The sequence below is a fragment of the Hippocampus comes genome, unplaced genomic scaffold (assembly GCF_001891065.2).
Source record: "Hippocampus comes isolate QL1 unplaced genomic scaffold, H_comes_QL1_v1.1 scaffold155, whole genome shotgun sequence".
Lineage (NCBI taxonomy): Eukaryota > Metazoa > Chordata > Actinopteri > Syngnathiformes > Syngnathidae > Hippocampus > Hippocampus comes.
This window is the reverse complement of record NW_017804967.1, coordinates 850,928-878,184: the sequence shown is the minus strand read 5'-3', so window position 1 is coordinate 878,184 and position 27,257 is coordinate 850,928. Positions and strand designations below refer to the sequence as shown.

At 43.7% G+C, this 27,257-nt stretch overlaps 1 protein-coding gene across 2 annotated transcripts; it reads right to left on the bottom strand.

The window, feature by feature from the left end:
- Nucleotides 1–1,310: 1,310 nt before the first annotated feature.
- adamts12 (ADAM metallopeptidase with thrombospondin type 1 motif, 12) lies at nucleotides 1,311–27,093 on the bottom strand. 2 transcript variants are annotated; one of them, XM_019888436.1, is made up of 24 exons: nucleotides 26,600–27,093; nucleotides 25,765–26,114; nucleotides 17,334–17,511; nucleotides 16,449–16,639; nucleotides 15,563–15,646; nucleotides 15,176–15,300; nucleotides 14,894–15,043; nucleotides 14,361–14,504; nucleotides 13,853–13,997; nucleotides 11,945–12,037; nucleotides 11,720–11,865; nucleotides 11,472–11,641; nucleotides 10,274–10,407; nucleotides 9,997–10,117; nucleotides 7,698–7,942; nucleotides 7,434–7,575; nucleotides 6,916–7,042; nucleotides 6,628–6,838; nucleotides 5,576–6,562; nucleotides 4,067–4,219; nucleotides 3,818–3,994; nucleotides 3,594–3,740; nucleotides 2,734–2,887; nucleotides 1,311–2,670 (listed from the first exon to the last, which is right to left on the bottom strand). In XM_019888436.1, exons 1-24 carry the CDS (start codon nucleotides 26,703–26,705, stop codon nucleotides 2,555–2,557), a joined length of 4,596 nt encoding a protein of 1,531 aa, XP_019743995.1. In that variant the 5' UTR covers nucleotides 26,706–27,093; the 3' UTR covers nucleotides 1,311–2,554. The 2 variants fall into 2 exon arrangements, with proteins under 2 accessions (XP_019743995.1, XP_019744003.1); XM_019888444.1 differs by having other exon boundaries at nucleotides 1,311–2,664.
- Nucleotides 27,094–27,257: the final 164 nt, after the last annotated feature.

Genomic DNA, 27,257 nt, shown 5'->3' with positions numbered 1-27,257 from the left:
ATTTTTGTTATTGCAAAATATGCTGGCAGCTGGTGGAGGGAGCGCAATTGAACCGATGCAGGAACACTTCTAAAGCAGTGTAAAAATAAATTGTGGTTGACATTATTATGGCATTCTCAAATGCTCCATTTACGACACTGACGTCAGCATAATATACGGCCGTATGGATGTGGCAAGCGTGTGGAAATATTTACCAAAAATGAGACCCATAGCATGTCTGTCCTCAAATACAATAAAAGCTATCCATCCATCCATTTTCTGAACTGCTTTATCTTCACAAGGGTCGCAGGGGTGCTGGAGCCTATCCCAGGCGTCTTCAGGCAGTAGGCAGGGGACACCCTGTACTGCTACCCAGCCAATCGCAGGGCACACACAGACGAACAACCATCCGTGCTCACACGCACACCTAGGGACAATTTAGAGTGTTCAATCAGCCTGTTTTTGGGAGGAAACCGGAGTACCCGGAGAAAACCCACACAGGCAGGGGAGAACATGCAAATGCACACAGAAAGGCCAGTGCTGGACTCGAACCGGGTACCTCTGCACTGTGAGGTCGATGCGCTAACCACTGGACTACCGGGCCGCCAGTTACTTATATTCCAATACAAAAGCATTTTGTTGTTCAACACTTATTGTGCAATCATGATCAGATGAAGCAACACATGGTGACAGGAGCTGGTGTTAGGTGATGTGCAAATGGGTGCTTGCTTCATGTAGTCGAGTGCAGTGTATGTGTGTGTGTGTATGTGTGTGTGTGTGTGTGTTTTGCTTTGCGTGTAAGACGCGCACATTTGCGCTCATAAATTTTGCCGCGGTGGCTCACAGTGACAGGTGCAATTGTTATGCAGCACGACGAGTACTACCACCAACATACACGACGCAGTCTGCTTTTGATATTTACGAGGTGACTTTAGGACGCCGATTACGACCTGGTCGGCTGTGCAAAATTAATTCTTCACCATATTTGGCCGTTATATATGTATACACACACACACACACACACACACACACACACACACTGTTTATTTTGGAACACTGGAAGCACACTGACCCAGTATTGTGTTACTCCTTCCATTACTGCTGACTAAGTCTTGGTGTCTGGCTTGAATGACAGCAGTGGGGGAGCATGAGGTGATGCTGTGTCATTCCGTGTCCTGTAATCTGGCGCAAAGAAAGCGGGAAGGAGAAATGTGGGCCAGATGAAACTGATCCCTGAACTTGAGCTCAGCGCTGCTCAGGCTGTTGTTACACATACCGCAGCATATTGGGCAACAACGGCCTTCCGAGTCACAGACGACAGAAAGCACCTGGGGTCTTTAATGGTCACATTTATTGCTGTGGAACCACATGCGTGACATTGGTATGTACAAGATCATACAAACAAAATAGCCATCCTTTGAGGGACCTGAGAGGGATGACCTGCAACGCCTCTTTGTCATTGGTCAATTTCACGTCAGAGGAGCACCTCAGTTCAACTACAGAGTTCTGCAGGTCACTTAACAGAAGCACAGTTGAAACTTTTTCCCCCACACATTGCCAACGCAACACTGAAAAGCACAATTATACTAAATGAGCCTGTTGTTGCTATTAACAATAAAAAAACAAAACAAAAAAAGGTAAAAATATCTTTATGTACATTCTGCTTGTATCAGTTGAAAATATAAAATGTCTTTTGCACATAAGAGAAAGCACCTAAAAGTAGCTATACATCAGTTAATTTATCAGCAAGTCAAAGTCAAATGCAGCACTCTCAAAATGCACCTTTTGCATCAAATGATGAATTGGTCAAAACATGTTCCGTTTTTCGTGGTGTCGTGTGTACACCAAACACTATACCAATAAGCACACATGCGTGTTACTTTGTCAATTCACAATTCAGAAATTGGTGAGGGTGTTAAAAATCGCAATGTATGTACCCCGATTTAGACAATTAAATTTGCATTATTCGGTATTCTGAATGAAAATACCAACCATGGATGGATGGATGGATGTTCATCCTAGAAAAATAAAACTTCAAACCATTAACACTCGGTGTCAGAGTAACACCACAATATGTCAGTTTACCAATGTAGCAGCCGTGGCTTATGCCAGCTTGTTTGCAGTTTTAAGTCTGTTTTAGTATGGGCTTGTGCTTGATGAGAGAGGATATGCATTCTTTATCACAACTACTCAAAGACATGCCGTTATGAATGGCCATGTTTGAGAATTGTTCTCATGTGCGGGAGTGAGGGGCGTGGCTTTGCTCAGAGACCTGAGCGGGGGAGGGATTCGTAAAGTGAAGCTCTATTATTTCAATCTTCCGAGCAATTTTAACACTTTAAACAGCCCACCACACTCGACTGGTTAGTATTTCCATTTACATTAGTTCTTATGGGAAATTTGATTCCAAATCCACTCATACTGGAGGTCAATCGGCGTTCCATAACTGATTGTGTTGGACTTTAAAGGTGCTGGTGGATTTCAAATGTTCCATGTTACTAGCTGCTGACCAGTTTCATGTATAGTCCAGTAAATGGCTGCAGGAGGGAGGCCCAGCAACCGAGGGTGTATCCGGCTATGACCTGCAGGTGCTACAACACTGTTTTTGCACCGACCTGAGGGAACATCGGCCCAGCAGCTTCAGCTTGTCACAGAAGCGAGAGGACATTGTGTTCTTCCTACACACTGTCCCTAAGAAGAAACGAGGATTATTCGCAGCCCATGGAGTCGAGAAGAAAGAGTTGTGTAACAAACCTGTAGTGGTCCGGCATTCCTGTATATTGCACTTTCTGAGCACTTCTGGTTTGGACATCTTCTCGCACAGGTTGTCTGGCATGACTCCAGAATCCTCGACATTCACACAGATGACGTCACGCTGCTGCTGACCACCTCCGCAGCTCACGGAGCACTGCAAAGTCAGGACATACTTTTCCAACCAGCAGCCTCTTTTTAGAACGGTAAGTCCACTTTACAGTCAGAGGTGGTAAAAGTATTCATACTAAGTACTTGAGTAAAAGTACAAATATTGGTGTTAAAAAAATAGTACAGGCTGAAATGTACTGTCAGTACAAAAGTAAAAAAGGAAACCATTTTTACTGTCAGTTATATACAATAGTCATGAAGATGAATTATCATGAACAAAAAAAAAAAAGAGAACCTCCCAACACAAAATTGTTTCCCTCTTTTATTAACTTACATAGTACTCGAAGCCCACGGGGAAGAAAAAACAAAACAAAACATGTCGCATGTTGTTTAAGAGCTAGCTAGTGCTGGCTTGGTTTTTATGCTATAAAAAAAAAAATACATAAATAAAAACTTGCCAATAGCTTTGTTAACTTTGTGTTCGTGTTACAAAAAAAATGTTCGCTAACTAATGGTAACTGTAAAAAACAAAACCACTCCTGACTTGTATTTTTCTCTTTGTGTTACTGCTGTGGGTATGTCCGCCGAATGCATGAAAAGACTCTTCGCGCACACAAAAAAAAAAAAAAAAAAAATCCTCAACTTTAGTCAAGCACATATTGCTGACCAATGAAAACACAGAAGTACGATCACAAAGAATTCCCACTTTGCTACTTCCTACCACTGCTTTTAGTTGATCATCTGTCACAAACCTGCTCCCACTCTTCTGTCCTCCAATTGGTGCAAGGTTTCAAGCTGCACGGCTCTGTGCTGTTTGGCCTCGGTGTAGCACCGCAACCTTGAGGCACTGGACAGTACACCAACCGCTCGCGCATTCCCTCACCACAGCTTCCGGAGCACTGAGGTAGACCAATACATTCATGATTTTTTGAATTGAGCGAGGGTCTCAAAGCATTGACATGGCAAAGACACATACGGGTCCCCATGGTGACACACTCCAGTCCACACAGGCCTTGTGGGGACAAGTCAAAGTACTGACAGGTTTGCTGGACACCGCCTGACAGTGGAACGGCCTAAGAGGACGGTGATTCTGGGAATCAACACATTGGACATCCCGGTACCGCTTTCCCATCACTGCACAGTTCTCTGGACACTGTGGACAACACGACAGCTCTAATGCACGGACAGATGACAAGCGGGGGATTCAAATCCTGGCGGTTGTTACCTTGCTCCAGCTGCCACTTTGCCAGGTGGCACACGGCTGAAGATGACAAGTGCGAGCAGGCTCGGGTTTCTTTGTGCCGGCACAGTCCTCGTCCTTTTGGGAACTGCATGTGACCTTTCTCCATATTGCACCAATTCCACATGTGGTCGAACACTGGAGTGGGAGAAGAGGTCTTAAGTCTAGTCAGTGAATGCTGAGGAAACAAATTTGGTAAATGAAGAAAATTACAGGTTTCAGCCATCATTTCATCCTTTTTTTCTATACCTTTCATACAGTGTAACTGGAGGAGTGGTTCTGAAACTAGGGACCAGGGACCCTCAGGGGTCCATGTGCCATAATTTGGAGGGTCCCCAAAATATATATATTTTTTTTTTCTAAAGTAATATAATGGTACCGGTATCTTTTCCAGAATTAAATGCCTAATATTACAAGATTAAAGTAGAATTTTTTAATTTTATCTCTTGTTTTTGTTCCATCGTTATTCTTTGATTTTAATATTACATCACATTTCGAATCTTAACAACAAATCCGTAATTGTTTTGGTAGATTACAATTTTATTGATTTTTATTTTTAAAAAATCAACCAACAGTTTCTCACGCACGCACGCACACACACACACACACACACACACACACACATGAGTGAATGCTTGTGTCATGACATTGTGTTGTTTTATGTTGTATTAAAAATGACATATTATTCACACACACACACACACACACACACACACACACACACACATATAGTCGTATTCCGACAATTTTTCTGGATAATGGGCAACTTTTTAAATCCTATGGCATTTAGCGGCACACATGGTCGCGAGATATATATCAGCAGAATTTTCCACTGCACAGGCTCAGTGCAGCTTGGCTGTTCTCTTCTTTGTGGCAGTTAAATTTTTCCATAAAATATTATCTCATAAAACTGCGGAAACATGGTTGCTCTGAACGCATCAGTTGGAACAAGACATGCTAATAAAAAACAACAATGGAAAAGAACGAGAGATTGCCAAATTTACGAATGGAATTCAAGAGGAGATTCAGTGCAGCGAGAAAATGGGCCACGTCAGGAAAGGGGAGAAGGGATTCTAACATTGCGGTGTCCGGTGCTAAGGTAGATGGCTAAAGTAACGTTATTGTGTCTTTTATTTGTCTCCTTTCAATCAATTTTCTCACTCGTTGGTTTCAGATGGTACGAGAAAGTACCATGGCTGGCGAAAAGGACAACTCAAATTCACACATTCAGGCCTAATGCAACAGCAACAACAAAAAAAAGTGATCTATTTCTGCCTTGGATAAACTGCTGAAGACGCAGAAGCACATTTTATGACCCTGCAAACAACTTTGGTTTAATATGATAATAAATAATAAAACCTCAAAATAATATTGATTGATTGCGGTCAGCGTGAGAGCATGTGTCGTTAAAGGCCTGGAACACTGTGATATTTTCAAATTCTGGCATAACACTTTATTGGGATAATGTATGATGGTTCTAAATTTTGTGCCTACCTCACTCCAGTTTCCTACAAGCCAGAACACGTCCACGCTGACCGTCTCTCTTCGGCCATGGGTGCTGTGAGGAGGTGGTGGATCCTGGCTCTTGGAACGGGTACCTTTGGACCGGGTTGAGGTTTTTTTGGCAGTGACACTTTTCTTGGGGGTCACAGCAGACTTCTTCGTTTTAATAACCTTTATTGTGGTCAGAGGCGATGATGCAGTGCCGAGTGGTGCGGAGGGAGCTTGTGTTGTGTGGAAGCCAGTTTTGGGTGGAGCCAAACGCCGCTTCAACATGGGAGTAGTTAGAGGAACGTTGCGCATCCGGGCGCCGTATGGAGTGATGTGAGGAGTGCTGCGATGACTGATCTCGACAGTAGCATGTGGGGTGAAGGAGGAGGATGTGGCGGCTTCTGTGGTTGAGTGCGAGCCGGGACCACTTGTTTGTAAACTGGGTGTGATGATTACATACGGCGCTGGTGTGGTTGATTTAAGAGGATTTTTGAACCAAGTCGTACCGACGTCCAGGTCTATGATCCCTTCCTCTTCTCGTGTCCTCTCTTCTGTGATGTAGTCATAACCAGGAATGTTCATCACCACATCGGGTGTGCTTCCCTCCTCGCTGTCAACTCCCTCCTCTGATTGCGTCTTTTTTTTACTTGGACTTTCCCCATCTGTCTGTGCCTTCTCCACAACGACACCATGATGATCAAGGGACGGGATTTTAGGGGTTAATGATTCAGTAGTAGTCATAGCGGTGGCCAAGGTACTTGTGGGAGACCCGGTGGGTGGGGGAGTCCTAGTGGGGTATCTCTTTGGCGGGTAAATGCGTCGGGATTTTGGAGGAGGCCCGGGTCGTCGCTGAAGGCTCGAACTGGGGCAGCTCTGCAGAGCGCACAGCGATCTGGTGCGTGGTTTGGTTGTGAGGTCGCAGGTTGTTTTAGGTGTTAATGCACATGTCACATTGCGCGACCGGACACCTCCTCCACATGTCACTGGACACTGAAGAGAAGACAGAAGACCAATTACGATAAGATAGAAAGACATTGGAAGGGGTGGAGTCTTACTTCTTCCCAGAGTCCAACAACCCAGTCCTGCCCGCAGGGTACATCTCTATTGCACGGCACAACAGATTTGGGTTTAAGGAGGTGCTTGCACTCCACAGGATGAAGCACCCTCTCCTCACCAGAAACTGTGCGGACGCAAAGTACTGTACGCTTCCGCAAACCTTCCAATCCACAGGCGGCCGTGCACTGCTGCCAGCCTCCGACCCACCACCTGAAGATGAAGAGAAACTCAGTCATGAAACGATTGCTGAGCGATGTCACCATCCAGGTGGATTTGACGTTACGAACCTGGCAGGACAATCCATGTTCTTGCACTTGCGATTTCTGTCTTCTGGACGGATCTCTGGGTCACATAGAGACTCATCTACAACGCCTACATCCATCTCAAAGCAGCGTGCAGGCTGGTACTGTTCACCTAAGACAGACAGACAGACAGGAGGATATAAGGTCTGATCACATTCAAGCCTAGAAAAATAAATCACAATCCGCCTACTAACATGTAAAGAAAGCAGAACAAAAGCCAAAAGAGCACCAAGAGAGTGCATACCTACGCTAAGGCTCAGCAGTGCATGAGTCTCTGGGATACATGCCTGGATCTAAAATGACATGCACCGTAGATCCCGAACAGATATCAGATCTTGATCCAGATCTAATATCTGAGCTTAGGACTGTATTTTCACTTGACCCCCTGTGGAGTTGCACAGGGACACCTGTGCTTTTGAGTTTTACCGCTTGATGCCTCAATATAAAGTAATACACACATGACCCGAAGACAAAACATCTTCCATATTAAACACGGGACTGACCTTTTCCGCAGGTGGTGCTGCAGTCTGTCCACGCGCCATGTGTCCACCTGTAAATTGGTTTTATGACCTCATTTCCTGTCTCTTTGCTCTTTCTAATAGTGTACTCGTACTTGAGGCCGGGGTTCTTCTCCTGAAACAACAACTGGACAATCGCATGGACAATGATGCAAAGAATCAGGAGGGACTTTTGTCAGTGTACCTCCCAAATCTATTTTTCGATACCCGCATTTTGTCTTGACACACTGTGTCTTTGGCTGGCCATACCTGGAGCACGACTGGCTCTTTGGTGGGTCCTGGTGCAGTAAGGTTCTCCATGTTCCCGCTCCGTTCGTAATAGAAGGTGGTCCCACCGGCTTGGTACTCCCCATTCCATTGGATGATGTAGTTGCCGTTGAGAAAGTAGTCCTCCGAGCCCTGTCTCCTCAAAGCCAGGAAGTTACCTGCCTCCTCGATTTCCTTCACCAGGATGTCCCGGGCCCCCTCAGGTATCACCCCCACGTCCACGTACCCTACGAGAGATGGGAGGAGGGGAGTCGGAGTCACAGAGAGGTAATGGATGGCCCACCAAGGCTGCCGGTGCACGCACATCCAGACTACCACAGCTTCTCTCTGATCTTTAATAGAGGGTGGGCTCAGTCTGTGGGGTTGGTTGGCATGTGTGTGTTCGGCGTGGGGGGGCACTGCCCCAGTCTCTGTTTTTTTATCGCCTGTGAATGGCGGAGGAACAAGCAACTGTGAGTGGGTCTGTGGAGTTTAATGGTGTTTGTGGGATGGTGTGTGTGTGTGTGTGTGTGTGTGTGTGTGTGTGTGTGTGTGTGTGTGTGTGTGTGTGTGTGTTGTGTGTGTGTGTCTTTCTGTTTGTGCAGCAGCCGAGGAGGGGACGGTGGGGGTCATGTGCTTATGTCTTTTGAAGTGTTACACATCTGGCTGGTTATCTGAGAAGGACGCTGTGCCCAACAAGAAAGGGTGAGAACATGGGCACAAGAAACATTCTTTATCCTTTAAGGACCTTTTTATCTTTTGAGCAAGCTTTACTCAGTGTGGATGGTGAGTTACACTTGTTGGCTCTAAGCAAAATACACACTCGGCCCCAGACGAGATGAACAGGACAAACAGCTGCACTATCTGAACAGATGTATTAACAGGTGTGTTAACTCATGAATCCATCTAGATAGGCTTTCAAGAAATGGTTACCAGTTAATGATTGTGGTTTTATTTCCATTGTGAAAAAAATGCTGCATCTTAGAACAGGTTGCATTTTGACCTTTTGTGATCATTTTTTTATGCCGCTGATTGTATTTCGGGAATGCTTGTTGGCTCTAAGCAAAATACACACTCGGCCCCAGACGAGATGAACAGGACAAACAGCTGCACTATCTGAACAGATGTATTAACAGGTGTGTTAACTCATGAATCCATCTAGCTAAGCTTTCAAGAAATGGTTCCCAATAAATGATTGTGGTTTTATTTCCATTGTGAAAAAATTGCTGCATCCTAGAACAGGTTGCATTTTGACCTTGTTTGATAATTTTTTATGCCCCTGATTATATTTCGGGATTGGATCTGGTCCAAACAGCACAGTTCTTAGACGGACTCGTGGACGCATGATCGGGGTAGAAGGTGCAGTTGTTGTGACTGCACTTTGAGCTAGACTTGCACTGGGCACAAAAATAGCGCCCTCTATGGATAAATTCTTCTATCTCAAGGCCCTGGGGCCAGATTATTTTTTTGGTGCCTCACGAAAAGCAGAGTGGGTCAAATTCATTTTTCTGGCTAAATGATTTTTTTTTTTTTTCATTTTTGCGAAACTACTATCTAACAACAGTTATTTTTTCTTTACTTTTTACAGATTGGGGTAGAAGGTGCACAGTTGTTGTGACTGCACTTTGAGCTAGACTTGCACTGGGCACAAAAATAGCGCCCTCTATGGAAAAATTCTTCTACCTCAAGGCCCTGGGGCCAGATTATTTTTTTGTGCCTCACGAAAAGCAAACAGAGTGGGTCAAATTCATTTTTCTGGCTAAATGAATGTTTTTTTTTTTTCATTTTGGCGAAACTACTATATAACAACAATTATTTTTTCTTCACTTTTTACAGACATTACAAGCATTATTGTAACCAAATCCCATAAAATTGAACAATAGTAGATAGATTTGGCTATCACTGTTTTGGTTTTAGAATTGTGGATCTGTAATAATACGATCCAGTGTTTATACATTTACAACATACATTTATAACATACGTGATTGAACTGATGTGAAAACATTTCGATTCTGGTCAATGTGCTCAGTTATTCTGTGCATTGAACACTTTTTACAGACATTACAAGCATTATTGTAACCAAATCCCATAAAATTGAACAATAGTTGATAGATTTGGCTATCACTGTTTTGGTTTTAGAATTGTGGATCTGTAATAATACAATCCAGTGTTTATACATTTATAACTGCCTTCTAGGGGAAAGTACAACTTGAAAATTCAGGCCTAACATACGTAACTTAATTGATCTGAAAACATTTTCATTCTGGTCACTGCGCTCAGTTATTCTGTGCATTGAACTCACCGAAGCCCTCTCCCTCCTCAAACGATTTGTAGACCGTTTTGCAGCTCGTGCCGTCACCTAAACACACTCCGCAACGATCTTCTACTGCGTTTGAGTCAATGCCAAAGTCACAACCCACCTCCTTGGGACAAATCACACACATAAACATCACCCAAAGGCTCATTACAAAACGGCAACGACGGGAAACACTCCGTGAACCTGAAGCGGCATGTTGTAGATGTTTCATAACTTGCTCTACCTCCCCAGTCTCTCTGAGTCTCTTACCCAGCCACACTACCTTGCACACTCCGTTGACGCAGATGTTTCTGGAGTTGTTGTTCATGAAGCACGGCGTTCCGTCGGTCACCGTGTCGAGCATCTTCTCCGAAAAATACTCAGTCTCGGGCCGGCAGTGGAGCTCGCAGGGGTTTACTGCAAGCAGATAGTGTGAGTTGTCTGTTATGTGCCCTGACACCCAGTCCGCCCACCTCTCTCCCAAAAATCATCTGGGATAGGCCCTAACCCGCAACCCTACTGAAGACGTGCTGTAGAATATAAATGGCTGGGCTGTGGCAAGCGCCCACAAAAAAAGAGTTTACTGTGTAAGACTTTCTTCTCAGGGCATTGATCGATAGCAACCGGACTGTTCAGGTTGTCTTTTGACATTTCGCCACTCATCTGAATAAGCTTCATCAGTTCATGCATATAGGCAAGATAGGACAGCTACAGCATGACAGTCGTATGGATGGAATCACCATCGCTAATATTACAATGTGATGTGACGTGATGGTTAGTTTACGCGAGTCCTGTGAACACGGCCTGTAGAAAAACGCACGTTTTCAAAAACATACGACCTATCGCCACTCATCTGAATAAGCTTCATCAGTTCATGCTTAAAGGCAAAATAGGACAGCTAGAGCATGACAGTCGTATGGATGGAATCACCATTGCTAATATTACAATGTGATGTGATGGTTAGTTTACGCGAGTCCTGTGAACACTGCCTGTAGAAAAACACAAGTTTTTAAAAACATACGACCTGTAGTTCAACAACGCAGGTGATTACGTGCAGAGCCCAACGCTAACATTTTACGCAGGAGATAGGTGGTGTCGTAAGACCCCTTGTCTGTTTCGAGATGGTTTCTCAACCATCATGTAGATGGCTTCCCTCACTCCGCTTTCAAACCGTCTGTCCTCCCTGTCCAGAATATGTCACATTCTTATCTTCAAATGAGTGCTGTTTCTCTGAGAGGTGCGGGTAGACCAGCGATTGCAATGCATTCTGGGACGTATAGTATCTGCAGTGTTGAAAATTAAGGAAAAAAAATTATGGTGTTTTTTTGGGGTGGTAAAATTAAAATAGAGTATCAACGGGTCTAATACGCCCCTACTTAAGGTTCAAGCTGTGGGTATTGCATTGTAAATGCTGCCCCCTACTGGAAGACCTACACACCAACTTGTAAAAAAACTTGTGTGGGGTCTGTCTGAGTACTCACAGGGGTTGGCCACAGGAACCCACTTGTAGAGCTCGTTGTGGTAGGGCACAGTGTCAAACTCGCTGCACAGCATCTCTCTAAAGGAGGGCTTATCCTTCTGGCAAGGTCTTGTGTTACACGTCCGATAGCGCTTCCGCTCCCCTGTACAGTACTTCCCACCAAACTCTGGCCTGAGGGCGGGGAAAGTCACATTATTTCACCGAGTGCAGACTTTGAACTCTAAACATAGATGTAAAATGAGATCTTACTTGGGGTTGTTACATTCTCTCTCAGCTGACTGAACTCCAGTCCCACAAGTCCTGGAGCAATGAGACCAAGCGGTCCATTGTCCCCATCCTCCATTCACCGTTTCGGGCAGCTTTCCCACAATCACACACTCTCCAGAGATACACCACTGAGGCGAAAGTGCATGACACTTGGTTATGAGGGAACAAATTCAAGCCAGCAACATCCTGAAAGAGTTTGACACATACCTTCTCCGGTCCACAGCGAGTCCCATCAATGGGCGAGTCCAGTTTGGAGCGACAGGAGCCATTCACAGAGCACCAAAGAATCTGGCAAACATTCTAAAATAATAAGAGAAATCGGCAGCAATCAGATTCAGTGGGCGTTGGTGAGGGCTAGCAAAGGCCTTCTTCTCTACTGGCCTGAACACGATCCAAAACATTGACCTACATTTGCAACGTAAATTCGAGTGCTAGTTCCGAGATGTTATATGATTCCCAAAAGGCTATTCTTTTCATTTTGTAATGCTTCTTTTGGATGTGCTACTTCCAGTACAGTATGTAGATGTTTTTTTTCGCCAATTAGGTCAGAGTCCGAGTCGTCGAAACATAGTTCAGCCTGAATGGGCTGCTGTGTCATTTTAAGGCTACGTTGACACTACTGTATGTTCCCGGTGGCATCAGCAGCCCCATTTGCTTGAAACATAGTTCACCATGGGATTTTGAGAATGTTTTTCTGTGTGATACTAAGATTTCTCATGGTCTATTATTGTAACCATGACGGGCCAGAGGCTCAAAGGCGCATTACGGTTCAATCCGTGGCTTGCCTCGGATGCCAGGACATTCCTCCGCACCCCATCGCTTTCTGACAGGGTCCCTCATGTGTTTCACATTCCGCCAAGGCTTTCTACTGCTGGAACGTGAATGCCGGGCAATTTCGGAATATGTTTGTGACCCTGGCAGTTGACAAAATCTCCCTTGCTGGGCGTGGCTTTAGCGGCGGTGTCAGCGCAAGTGGAGGAATCAGTGGCATGTAAAACAAGGTGGATGCCTGGGACAAACATAGGAAAATGATGTCCCCCAAAAATGGGAAGACAGAAGATTTTGAAGCTTACTGTCGATATCAAGCATCTGCCTGTTAGGCTGGATGCCCTCTTTTTGAATTGGAAGACCGCGTGTGCCGTGCCAGACCGGATTAAATTGCAACATGCAATATCACATCAGGTCAGTTTACCATCATATATTGGGATGCACCATGATTGAGCACCACAAAATAGCTACCTTACACCTTTGCTGGTCATGAGAACTATGGCAAAATGTGACAAAATTCACAGCAACAGCAGCAGAATATGGCACAATTCGAAATGACCGTGAGATGCCGGTGAATACTTATACAGATACTTCCCGCCTCACTAAAGAATTCGTCAAAGGTTCCATTATGTGCTGTCAGCCGACTAAGTTTCACATCCGCAACGTGAATGCCAGGGCAAATGTTTCAAAAATTCACCGGCCAGGCACGACAATTATGGGCTGTCATGTTTACCCATCCCGCAGCCCTCCTGCCTCATGACCATCCCAATTTGTCTACTGTGGCTTGAAACTGGCTCTCGTCAACAACAAGAACAGTCTAAAATTTAGAGTCTAAATTTTAGACTGTTCTTGTTGGTGACGAGAGCTGGCATTTTAAGCTACATTTAGACTAAATGTAGCTTAAAATGCCAGCGGCCATTAGACTCAAACCTGCTCGTCTATCTAACTCCAACTATGATAGTGTTGGGACGCAATCAGATTTTAGCTGGCTGGCCCACACGAATGTCAGCATTTTCCCATACCCTGATTGGTTAGTCAGTGCAAGCCATGTGTGACGCGCAAAATACGCCTGGAGTGAACTGCACACATTTGTATTTTATTTCAATGTTTCATGTTTTTGTCAGGCTATTAGATACAAAGTAAATGTTGATTCTAAACTGCTCCAGATGATGTACGTGGCACTGTTGCATGCCGTCATATTTACTTTTTGTGTAGTATTACATTTTTTTATAAATGCAAAGCAAGAGTGGTTGAATTAAGAGGTGGATTAAATTAGGCAAATCTACACTGAAAGCCCTAATCGGAATTCATATTCAGTTTCAAATGGATCTGATTGTGATGACTTACATCCACTTCATGGCAGTAGGTGGCGTTGGGCCCGTACTGGAGCTGACACTGGTGGTGTGTTGTGTAGCGAACGCCAAGACGTGCCAAAGGAGTGGTAAGGTCTCTTTTGGAAGGGCGATCGTCCAGACAGAAACCCCATCCACGACTGACAAGAGAGGACAGTAACGACGGTGAACAAGCTTTAAATGATTAATGAAAACAAAAAAAGAGAGAAAAATAATTACCGGTATATAATAATTTTGTAACAATTTGTTTTCCTGTTTACATTTTTTTGCCATGAAGATTTCCAAAGGGTGGAGGAATTTGAGGAGAACAGAAGGCTTAACAGTAACATATACCTCAAACGCCATAAATTGACCAGAACTCGGTGGGCGGGACATAGAACAATAATCGTTGAAAGAGCTAAGAAGATGCCAACTGAGGTGATTCCAAGGGTTGGACACCTGTCAACAGGGCTTTTGTTTGGAAAGAAGACAGGAGAGAAGGGTCAACGTGAACGGGGGCTCACTCAAGGAAACGTGTGATGTAGTCCTTGGAGCAAGACGACCACGTGAGAGGCGAGCTGTCGTACATCAGCTGTCTGGACATGATGAAGGGGTGCCTCCCGCCCACCTCGCAGTCGTTCCCTTGGCCGTCGTGATGGATTCCAAAGCTGCACTCAAGCATATCCGAACAGAAGAACAACTGCTCGTTTATGGGAATTTTTTTTTTTTTTACAGTTACTCTCACTGTATTCTGTCAGACATAAATTAACATAATTTTCAACACTATTTTCTATTCTCTGTCAAATACCTTAATAGGTTCAGTATTTTGCATTTGTGTCTATGACAACGTGAATTCCAGAATCAAACTGGTTTCAATACCAAATGCATTGCATGTATAGTACTGTTGATACATGTATAAGTAGAAAGTGGATCAAAAAGTCTACACACCCCTCTTCAAATGCCTTTAAATGTTTTTGTGATATTAAAAAAAAAAAATGAGACCATGTTAAATGGAAGTCGTCACATATTCCTGTAACACACGCACACACGTATGCACCTATGACCCATCTCGTGGGCAATGGTGAAGGCCACCGGTAAGCCTGAATCCTCATTGATGTTGCAGCTGCGGTGCGGTTGGCACATCCCAGAAAGATGAGACAGGCCTAAGGTCTCGCAGGGTTGGTTCATTCCGGCACAGATGTCCTTCCTGGGAGTCCAAACATAAGCCAAGGAACATTTGGAACATCTGACTCCATTCTCAAATTATATTTTGTATGCGTGTGTGTGTGTGTGTGTGTGTGTGTGTGTGTGTGTGTGTGTGTGTGTGTGTGTGTCTTGCCTGGTGACCAACACAGCCAGGTCATAATGGGCGGGATGTGTATCACTCTGTGGATTTAAGTTCTTCTGCCAGGCACAGAAGCTGGTCAGAGTTGTGTCTGCATGGTGGACGATCTTTAGGCCTTTCTGTGTGTTTGGAATTACCATGACAACCACACTTCAAATGAGTACTACGAATATTACAATGAATGTACCGGTAGTTGTCCTATGACAATTATTCTGGTGAGCAGTATTCTGCTCAGGACACATGACATCAAGACAGGAGTTCAGAGACTTCAGATCCATTAGCAATTATTGATTCCCAACGGGGAATCGATAGAACCCAGATTGAAATTACAAATATAATGGAAAGATAAATGCGACAAAAAGAGACAATCGGTGTCTTTACCTCTTCTCCTTGTAGTAGTATCAGACGAACCAAGAGGACATGGATGGCGTTCCCAATGCTGGCGTCGTGGAAGATACCTGCCACCTTGCCAACAAACATTTCAAGGGGGAATATTTTTGAAAACTTGACTTTTTAATCGAATGTGTATCAGTAGTTGAGTATCTGGCCCGCCTTCTAGTCCAAAATTAAATAACTACCGGTAGGTACAACTTTTCTTATCTGCCTCTTGCTGGAAATGCATTGTTGCGCATTATTACCGATTTGCTTTACCGTTTGTTGTATATGTTGAATTGCTCCATGTACAGCACTTTGTATGCAGCGATGGCTGTTTGAAAGTGCTCTATATATACAGTTGAGTTGAGTTGAGTATGGTTAATTTATGTAATAACTACCCCCCACCCTCTCAAAAAACGTTTTCTGTCCATGACATGACCAGCTAGGCTAGCTGAAGATTCAGAGCCACTTTTAGTGACCCCCGAGGGGCATCCAAAGGAGAGTGGATGGCCATTCAAGCCGATGGTGAACTATGATTCTCATTGAACTTCCAGTGACTATTATGAGAGTGTGAGAGAGAAAACACCAAATTTAACACGCCTGTACTCCATTTACACGTGGTCCTTGTAAGAGTACTAGTCACATGACACAGTGGAGGTAAAACGGATAATTGTTCCGAATTTGTAAATTTTCACTGAGAGGTGTATTCACTTTTGTTGACAGTGGTTTAGACGGCAATAATGGCTGCGTGTTGAGTTATTTTGAGGGTAGTGTAAATTTCCAAGCTGTACACTGACAATTTTACATTGTAACAAAGTGTAATTTATTTATTTTAGGCATCTGGAGAACAGGAATATTGAAAAAGTGATGTTAGAAAATAGTAAAGGCTCACCATGTTCATGATCGTGAAGATGTAAGACTCTACATTGTCACTGCCGTGATAGTCGATGAGCTTGGAATCGGCCACCACCATGGTCTCCACCCAGCGCTCCCTGCTGACCGAGCGCCGGGAGCGAGACTGTGCCGGACCGTGCTCCCTCTCCCACTCCTCTCTCTCCCTCTCCAGCCGTACAGAGTCGCCATCTGGGGCGTAGATTGGAAAATTAGTGTGTCATTCTGACATACAACTACATTTTCATAGATATTGGTCACTGTCATTCTCCGTGAACCCGGAAGTAGCCTGCCAACTAACAGAATATTTTTGTTTACTTTAAATAATGTCTTTTTCCATCCATCCATCCATTTTCTGAACCGCTTTATCCTCACAATGGTCGCGGGGCATGCTGGGGCCTCTCCCAGCTGTCTTCGGGCAGTAGGCGGGGGACACCCTGAACCAGGGCACAGCCAATCACAGGGCACACTCAGACGAACAACCACCTGCGCCTTTTCACTCAGCCTGCCCTGTATGTTTTTTTTAATGTGGGAGGAAACTGGAGTACCCGGAGAAAACCCATTCAGGCATGTAGTGAACATGCAAACTCCACACAGGAAGGCTGGAGCTGGGCTCGAACCCACAACCTCTGCACTATGAGGTTGACGTGCTAACCACTGGACCACCAGGTCACCCTAATGTCTTTTTGTTCATCTATTTATGCCAGCTTTTCTCCATTTTCACTTTTGGTGCCAACGTTTGAAACAAATAAAAAATGCTGCACACTGACTTCAGACTTTTTCTTGCAAAATATTCATTTTAGCTTTCATTGTGGCTTAGGGACTCCATTTGTAGACACTGCATAAACAAGTGAAAAAAAATTCTTGAGTAATGCCAAACAAATACCTGTTACTCCGCACGGGCCGGGTGTCTGCCTGCCCTCGGCGCTGCGTTTTTCCCTGTGCGTTTCCATGGCAACCCTTGGGGTAATGATGTGCGGCTCTGGGGAACCTGCAGGATCACTTGGAGATTTAGGGAGCGGCTCGATGAAAAAGTGTCCTTCAGGCAGGGAGAAGAAGCCTCTCTGTTGGAGTGGGGGAAATGCATGCGCAATGAGACCGATATGTAATTAAACATTTTTAAAAATATTGTTTTACTTTGCTACGTGATGCTTGTTTTCCCAACAAGGAAGGTTGAAAAAGGTCATTTCTCAGTCAGTTTCATTATTATTCATCAGGTGAGCTATTAGACATCGTTCCCTTTCTCCTTTTGTATCCCGCAGGCACATTCTGTCTGCAAAAGAAATAAATGTCTTGCCAAGTATGCTCTGCAAGTTCTTACTGGTGTTCAAGCACTTGCTTTTTTTTTTTTTTTTTTTAACGTGCGCCCACAAAAGTTCATCGACACGCGCCCTCCAGCACAAACAAAGTATCTCGGATGCACAAAAGAAAGCTCTGGATATTTTTCTTCAGTTCTTCAGGGGTGGACTTGACACCCTATCTTTGAAATCTTTTTTCACCTCTGGCCTGGGATGAAGGCGCTCTTCATTGGAGTCCAAACAAGCCTAGACTGTTCACGGAGGAACTCCTCCCTGTCTCGAAAGTCGCATGGATAGCAGGCTGCCAAATAATGCTGAATGAGAGGATATTATCTGATTCACTACAAGAGTTGTAGCAACGATACTCTCACTACTGAGAGAGTCATTCTCACTTTTGATTGACACTTCCTGTCTGATTATGCAAAATTTACAAATATTTTGTTGCCCTACTTTGGTAGATTTCTCAGGCATCTGCACTTTACTTGGATAATTGTATAGTTGACAGGAAGAATAAATGTTTACCTTTGTACTTTCAGTCTTTGTTAGTTTTACAGTAAGGATAATTGTATAGTTGACAGGAAGAATAAATGTTTTCCTTTGTACATTTCAGTCTTTGGTAGTTTTATAGTAATTTAGCAAAAGAGTTGAATTAGTACTTCCTTTTTTTTGTCTTAAATACATTGCGAGTACTTTTGCCACCTCTGCAGGAATGTAACTAACTACTGTATACTGTATATGTATTATTGCGGTTGCAGTGACGTGTAGAAATGCACTGCATCATACAAAGAGGTATTTGTAATATTTTGCCAATTCTTGCATCTGATTGGCCGGTTTCTCCAGTGCGCCCGGAGCCAAAAGCAGCTGTGATAAATCAGGACATGTTCCGCATCCTGCTGTTCCGCAGGGCTCCGGATCATGTGTAGTTCCAATTTCTGGGTCATCCTGACCACTTTTGTAAGAGAGGGGAGAAAAAAACTAAAAACAGATCCCCAAACATGTTCATTCAACAATGTGTAGAGGATATCATTTTTCCTTGGGGGGGTAGTTCACAGGCTTCATATGGGTAGACACAACCCCTTTGGACTTTGTTAACCCACCTGTTACCATGAACTTTGCAAAATAGGCAAAAGCACGATTCAGTAATTTTTTTTTTTTTTCAAGGGGTGGGAAATACTCTCTGAGAATGTTATGAAGTCCTAATTCCATACCAGACAGCAAACAACAAATACAGTCCAAATTGATCTCTACTACTTCAAGACATGATTCATCAACAATTTCATGCAATCGAAAACCTAATAATGAATTATTATTCCTACCCATAGATCAGTTATTCTTAAACTGCGGAACATCCCTTGTGGTACGCAGACTCCCTCTATTGGTATGTGAAAGAATCACTGAATTAAATACCGGTATACAAATAAGATTCATACCATGAAATTTAAGAAGCACGAATACTATTAAACGTATTAGAACAAGGTTTGTTACGATGCGTTAGTGTTGAACTTCTAGTGCAGTGCAAGTTAAATACAACTGAGCTTCAAAAAAAAAATTAACAACTAAATTGCTTTTTAAAAAATAAATTAGCATTTAATTTGTAACGTTTGTTTAAAAAAATAAAAGGCGACAATGTTTATTTAACTTTTATGTACAATAAACTTTCAGTTGTGAGATTGACTGGCAATCAGTCCAGGGTGTGCACCGCCTCTTGCACCAAGTCAACTGAGATAGGCTTTTGGATTTTTTCAAATCTAATCGCATTTCAAGATGGTGACCATGCAAATGTCAAATCCTTCGGGATGCAAACATTTCTATTTATTTATTTGTGTCTTTATTTGTAACAGCCTCGTGCTTGTGGGGTACCGGTGGAAAACATTTTTGGGAAATTAGAACAACTTGTGTTCGATTTTGGTGGCTGCGATGTTCGGAGTTGACTTTTATTTGGCGTCCCCACCCAAAATGAGAAGAAATTAAATTGAGAGGAAAACCTCTGGAGAATGGCCTTTGGCTGCGAGTGTTGATGGACTCATCCACAAAGCATGTAAGTTGATAAATCCCCAGTGAAGTGACGTCCGTTTCCCAGACTCTCAGTGCACAACTCGCGGCTGATTTCACTGCTCTCACACTCTTTTAGTAGCAGCGCGTTCTCACGTTCGAAGATAAAGCTCGCAAGACAAAACACATACAAGTACCCAATATGCTGGAGGAAAAAGAGCGACCGAGTTTTTTTTCTCGCTGCTATCATACCTCCATGTCATCTCCTATATATTTGCAGTGTTTAACTTGCAAAGAGCAAAGCAGGTGGTGGAGTGCAGATGGGCCGGGTAGGAATGCCACAGGGAGGCCCATCCAAACACAAATTGCTCTGCGTGATTCATATGATCTGCAAAGCGAATGTACGTCTGGGCTTGCGCTCTCTTTTATTTACACTACCTGTGCTCCGCAAATGACCGTGTGCACACCGCAATGGTGGGGAGTAAGAGAGTGCAAATATTTTGGTACTGTACTTAGAGACCCTGTGAAATGAATTCAAAGATGTATTTTTTTCTAAAAACATTATCCATAATTTGAAGAGAATTGCTGAAAACTTGCAAAGACTGAGAATGCCATGTAGTCCTAAATGGTGGAGCTATCGCGTTAAACTGTTTACACCATTTCAGTTTTCCATAATTTTGGTTTGGCTAATTGGACAACTCGGTCTTCTCTCTGCCACAAAAAAAGAACTTCAGGGCCTTTGTTTACATCAGTGGTTATTTGGCAAAATGGTGACTTAGTTTGCTCTTCTGACTAGGACCAAACCTGTTAGTTTGCTAGCTAGCTGGTGGTTAGCTAGCAAGGGTATTTACAGCCTAAGAAAAGAATGACGGTCGCCATGTTTTCTTCAATTTCTTTTTCATTTTAATGTCTGGTGCCGCTAAAAGTGTATCTAGTGACTAACTGACACAAAAGAAAACAAGGAATGCCTACTAGCACAGTTTTTGGCAGCCCAATACCATAGCTAATTATGTAAGAATTTGTGAAGTGATTTTGGTGGTTATCAAGAAAACAATGTCTCGATTCGTTCTTGAATTGAATTCTTACGAGCTGTTCTAGTTGCCATTGATGGTCCGGACATGCCTTGATTGTACTAGTCATTTTAAAAGATCAGGAAACAGAAGAAACAAAAATAGTCTTCTTCATTTTTTCCATGGCTGTAGTTTTAACCACCGAAGGCTTGAAGCGGATATATTTTCACGGCTCTAACACGTAGCGATATGTTGGCACAAGAAAGATGCTGGACAAAGCAGCATCCATTTTTCGCTAGAGGTATTTGATTGACAGGTGACAGCTGAACAAGGCCTGCCTTCAGTGCCTTCCCACGGCTTTTGAGAGCGGAAAGAAAGGCCCGATTTTTCATGGATTTGTTGCCTCATTTTACTACACAGTATACTTGGCAATTTTATCAGGCCTTCAAATTTGGCAGAGTTTACAACACTCCTCTGTGTGGTGTGTCCAATTTACAAGACCCTTATTTTCACTTTACAAGGGCTTTAAGTAGATTTTTCAGGTGTCTGTGCTTGGCTTAAGAGTCAATTTTTCTGATGAAATTTGACTTTTTATTCCTTTTGATTTGACTTCCTATTCCTTGTCAAAATACGCTTGTTACTTTTTCAGCCTGGCAGAGGATAACACTAATATGGAGAGGAAAAAAAAAATCACTCTTCCGATTGAGAATACCTGAGAAGAAATACTTGAGGACAAAGTAACCTGTGCGTAATCTTCGCAAAGAGGTCTGTCAGTTCCAACATGCAGCATCGCAAAGCTCGTTTCAAAGGACGTCTCAAAAGAAATGATTATTCTTGATCAGTTCAACTGGCTTGCAAGTAATATAGATAGTAAACGCTTTGCAAATTATTTTGCAGGAACACCTTGAAACATTTCACATTACACGAAGATTTAAAAAAGACATGAATCGAGAGAAAAGGCAACCGTGGTTGAGATCTTGATTGATTGATTGATTGTGATCTTGGGGACTTATAAGGTGCAGCAGGGACATTGGGTATCATGAATCAGGAAGAATTAATGACACTTGTAAACCAGATTCGGAGCGGCAAGACATTCCCATTCAGTGGCCTAAGAAACTTTAACGTTGTCGGCTCCAAAATCATTTGTGGTGAGTGCATTGTGGTGCCAGTCAAAAGCCACCAATTTCTGCCATTCAATAATTCTTAATCCAATCTGAATAAAACAGAAGGAACATGTATTTTTTTTTTCAGGTGTCATGAGATAATTTCCCCTTTTTTTTGTTCGTTGGTCCACAACTTGAGCAAAGTTACAGGACAATGTTTTTAATAGCATAACATCTGCTTCAGTAGTTCTTAAACAACTTGCAACGTGTACAGTAACGTGATTTGTTTTCTCCTTCTTCAAGCACTGTAATAAGAGGGAAACTATTTGTGTGCCGAGAAGTTATCAAAACGGGTATTGTATATCGCCATCCAACCATTTTCTGGAGCTGACTTTGAGCCAGAGGTCGGGTACACCCTGAACTCATCGGCAGCCAATCACAGAGCACACATAGACAAACAAGCATTCACACTCACATTCGCTACGGGCAATTTAAAGTCTTCGATTCACCTAAGAAATGTGGGAGGAAGCTGGAGTATTGTGGGAAAAACCCACGCAAGCACAGGGAAGACTTGCCAACTCCACACAGGGAGACAAAAACCCGGATTCAAACTCCCAACCTCAGAACTATTCGGCGGTTGTGCTAATCATGACTTTACCATGTGCCTGTATTGTATGCAACTAAATATTACATTTTACTTTTGTACTTGTCAGTACAGGAGGTGAATAAGTACGTACTTTGACTTTTACCAAGTATGATTACTTCTATTTAAGTACAGTGTGTGAGTGAGTACTTTTGACAACTCTAGCACAAGCTAGTAACTATGCTAACTGAATGCATGAATATTTGGTCGATTTTTATACCCTTGGGTCTTGAACTGAAAATCTGCTCGGAAAAAAAAGTATGAGACCCGCCTCTGAATCCTTGAAACCTGGAGCAAGGGTGTTTTCTGTATGAGGTAGCAGGACCACAGGAGGTTACCATAACATGGGTCTGTGTTGTAAATACAACGGCCATGTGGAACTGCTTTACGGCGCTTTCCTGCTTCTGTGGGTTGCAGTGCAATGGGAATAAAGTGTCAACTGTTGGTGACCTTCTAGAACTTATTCGTGGTTAAAAAAAAAAAAAGGTCAAGGGGTGGGGGCTGCTTATTATACAATGACCACCTTTCAACTTTCTCCCATGAAGAGCGCTCTTAAGAATAAGGTGAGGGGGGGATCATTACGAGAGAATTTCTGTCTGTCGGTTCAAGAAACTTTTCTCGTTTATCTTCGTGTCAGAAGACAAAAAAATTGTATAATAGGTCTGAACTTGTTTGTACTTGTTCAGAGGTGTGCCTCAGGGAATGGCCAAGCTTCGATGGATCTTACATGAAAGGAGAATTTTGAATCTCAGCGCTTTCCACCCAGCGCTTGTGACTGATTCACACGTGCGCTCCATAACGGAGATTAGGTCAATTTGTTCGAGCAAATGTGACTTTGTCTTCTGCTAATGGGGAAACAAACACGTTTTTACAAGACTGGTACATTTAATTTTACCAAAAAGATGTATATGATCCTGTCTTCATGCTGGCAGCTTTTTAGCCTTTTTGTCTCAGAAAGATAACATACATACCGACAATCAGGCTGAATTTGAGAATTCAAGTAGTTTAAGATTTAAACATTTAAGCTGCTAGCAGCTTCGATGAGGTCCTTTTCAAATGTGTGTGGTAATCTTCAGGTTGCCTTCATGGTGACAAAAATGCAGTAAATAATAAATCTCTAAAAATTGAACTGCAATATAGTGGGAGAGCGCAAAGTTACCAAAAAAAAAGGGAACAGCTCGCCGAGCTTTTTCTATTTCTTTTTCGTCAGTCTGGATGCCCACGCTGCCTCTCACAGGTCAGTCTTGGTACTGTGGCGGACATCCAGGTTGGAAAAGAAAAATCGCGCTTGTGGGTGGAGGTAAGGTTGTAAATGTGTGGTGTGTTTTGTTGGTGTTTTTTTTTTTTTTTGCTCGTCATGCGTGAGGTATCGGACATCTTAAAGAAATCAGTTCAAGTGTTCAATATCGGGAGGTGTGTACCACACTTCAGTCACAGCGGTGCGACTTTTTGTTTCTGGAGGCCGAAGCTGGAAAGGTTTCCACCCCACATCTGCCTATAAAGTGGACTCTCTGGGGGTTTTACACAACTGGAAACCTTCTACCACAGCGAAAATTCTGGATAATATATCAGAATGGATTCCCTGGAGTTTGGAGGAGGGGAATTAAAAAAAACAACAACAACAACAACAACAACAAAAATAACACTGGAATTCCATCTTGAAGATATGAGGTATGAGTGACACGTATCTGTGTGTTGGGCTGGACTATCAGGGAGGGTCTAAAGTGGGTCAGTTGTAAATTATGCCGCAGCAGGACAGGCTGTCATTAACTTGGCTCGGTTAGTCAGATGTAACAAATGAGGCTCGGCAGTGAGAGACGAGGTAAGCCTGGAGAACGCAATAGAACACGTTTTGCTTTGACACAATCAAACACACCAAAACAAGACAAAATGTGCCATCCCGTCACATCCAGGGTATTATTTCTAATTGTTTTGAGGTTCTCGAAGTCTAAAGCTCTACTGGTTGCTCACTGATGGAGCAGATTTGTAACGTGATGTTACACAGCTGTCACTCAGGCTTAGCTCTGGATACTGCAGTACTTTAGCACACACTCTCCATTTGGCTGCAGTTGCCCAATTTATGACTGCCCTTATTCTCATCGAATTGTCTCATGCCCTGAGGTAAATACAGTAGACCCTCAGCCTCCAGCTTGTCTTATCCTCCTTGAGGGTTAAACCTTTGCCATCCTCAAATTTAAACACTATCCAGGTCATGTTTTCTGTAATATTTTAACACAGGTCAAAATGTTATTAGGACACCTTAAAAAGTGTGATCATTCTCACCTTAAGGTCATTTTTCTCCGTTCTATAATCATTAGTACCGCTTTCCCCCCGGCTAATTATCACTTTTAGCATATATGCACATATATAAATATAGGTTAACAAAAAGGCCAAAATTGGGCTTGATCTTGATGTCTGGACCCTGCGTCAACAACGATACTGGTCTGCAGACTTTTGTCACTGTTGTCGCCATCATGGGTCTATTGTTGATACAGCTGTTGTTGTGCCCATTGTTCTGTGGTCCCATCACCCCTCTATCCTGTTTACTCTCTCAATCGTCCCTCTCTCTCCCCATCTCAAATCAATTGGTCAAGGCAAGACGGTGGAAATGCTTGCCTGTCTTAATACATCCCCTATGATTGACAGGTGACCAGATCAGCTGGGATCTGTCCCAGCTCTCCTCAACCGTGAAAAGGATAAGCGCAATAGAAAACAGATGGATGTATATGTCCAATATTCTCCACTTCCTCGTGTCAACCTTAGCTCTCCAAATTTATGCTCCAACTAAAGCAATCCCTCAGGGGGTCAGCAAAGTAAAATGGGAGCACTATTCGGAGTGTCAGTGAGAGCGATCTAAGAAAGGGAAAGCAAGACCAAGAAGACAGGAAAGAGTCTCCTGGTGAGCTGTTGAGGATCAGCAGCGGTCGTCAGCGCGGCGGTCGTTTTGCAAACAGTGCCGAGACGTCTTTGAAGAGCAAACGTACAGACAAGACAGTGTCTTATGATATTTGGAGCCTTGACCTCATCGCAGGGAACTAAATCCTAACACAAAACACGGGAAAATATCAAGGACGGCAACAAAGAAAGAACTGAAACACATTTGTGTTTCTTATTCTTATGCGCTTGAGGTTTTTTTGGGTTACCCCAACTTGGCAAAATGAGATCAAGAGCGACCATTGCAATCTATGTACCACTTTTGTCTGCAGCACAAAAATAAAACTAGAAGCCTGTCCAAGAGTGACGGTGTTGGTACCACAATGTGATTCCTTACCAGTCCATTACACGTGCTGATGGCAGCGGTCCCTTTCACACCCGAGACTTCCACGGTGCCGAGAAGGTGGCAGGACGACCCCGCGGGCATCCGCCGACTTTCCGTCCGGTTGGGGCCGCCGTTGCGCCTCTCCAGGATGTAGTCGCTCGAAAGCAGCCGATTATTTTCTGTCAAATTGAGCATCAAAGCGCGTCCGGTGTAGTTGAACTTGTAGTAAACCTGCGCCACCGCGCTGAGGTCTCGCTTGACTCGGCCATCCTTGAAGTGGTGAGACAGAGAGTGGGAGATGAATTCTCCAACAGCGTTGGTTCTCACTGGATGGATGACGGACCCTGCCTGAGGCTCAGCACCTGTGCGGTTGAAAGCAGGATAGTACAAGAGTCATATGGAAGATAATGATCATTAGCGTGTGTGGAAAAAAACAGTGGTGGGACACCGAAAATGAGTGTATGTCGTCTACATACCTAGAAAACTACAGCACAACACAGTAAATTATTATTTTTTTAATTCTTAATTAGGTCAAACAATTGCATGGCCACATACGCAGCTTTAAGAGTGTAATACTTTTATCATAAAAATAACCCAGATGCACTGGATTCCAGTCTGGCAAATACAAAACGGGGTTCAGGCACCACCTTATGGATTATGATAAATGAATCAAAATGGCAGTTCTGAATCACTCCTCTGTATCCGTATGAAAAATAGCTGAAAGGCAACACATCTGGATTAGAACGGGGGCAGCGTCCTTGACTGCCCCTCAGGCTGTCAGTGCTCGCTGAGTGCAGGCTTACTTTGCGGCATATTGAGTTGAGGTGTGAATGAGCAGCACACTGACCTTGCGCCGCAAAAAGAGAGAAGTTCAAGTCTCCGTGGCCGCCTGCCAGGAAGAAAACAAAGTGTTGCAGCAGCAGAAGACGCGTGCACTCTTGCAACCATGGCATTATTTCATGGAACCAAACTCCCCAAGCGATGGAAAAGCAGTCCGCGGGGGGCGTCGGGAGCGACTATACTGACTGTCTCATGACATGGACATACTCAGGAGGAGGAGTGCGTCCTGCCTCATTGGGGGAACCGAGCGAGGCTGCATGGGGAAGGAGCAAGCTGAGGCTCTTGGAAGGAGGGAGGGAGAGTGGGAGGAGAGGGAGGGACGGAGGAGTGTTCTTCTGTGAGAGCCGGTGTCTGCTTTCCTTCTCGGAGGAGCAACGTGGAGAAGGAGCAACAGGCTCCATTGGTTCATGGGCTCCAACCTTGCCTCAACTTGCAGCTGGATGCATTTCAGACTCACGGTTACGCGTCATGAAGCCTCTTGTTATCATGACCTGTATACGGCTGCACACACAACTAAATTCAGTCACACAATATAATGATGATGATGATAGAAATAAATAAATAAATATTAGGCAAGGTTACCGTGTCCGCCTCACAGTGTACGGGCCATCAATTTGACGACGGGTCCCGACCTTCCTGTGCGGCGTTTGCATGTTTCTCCTCGT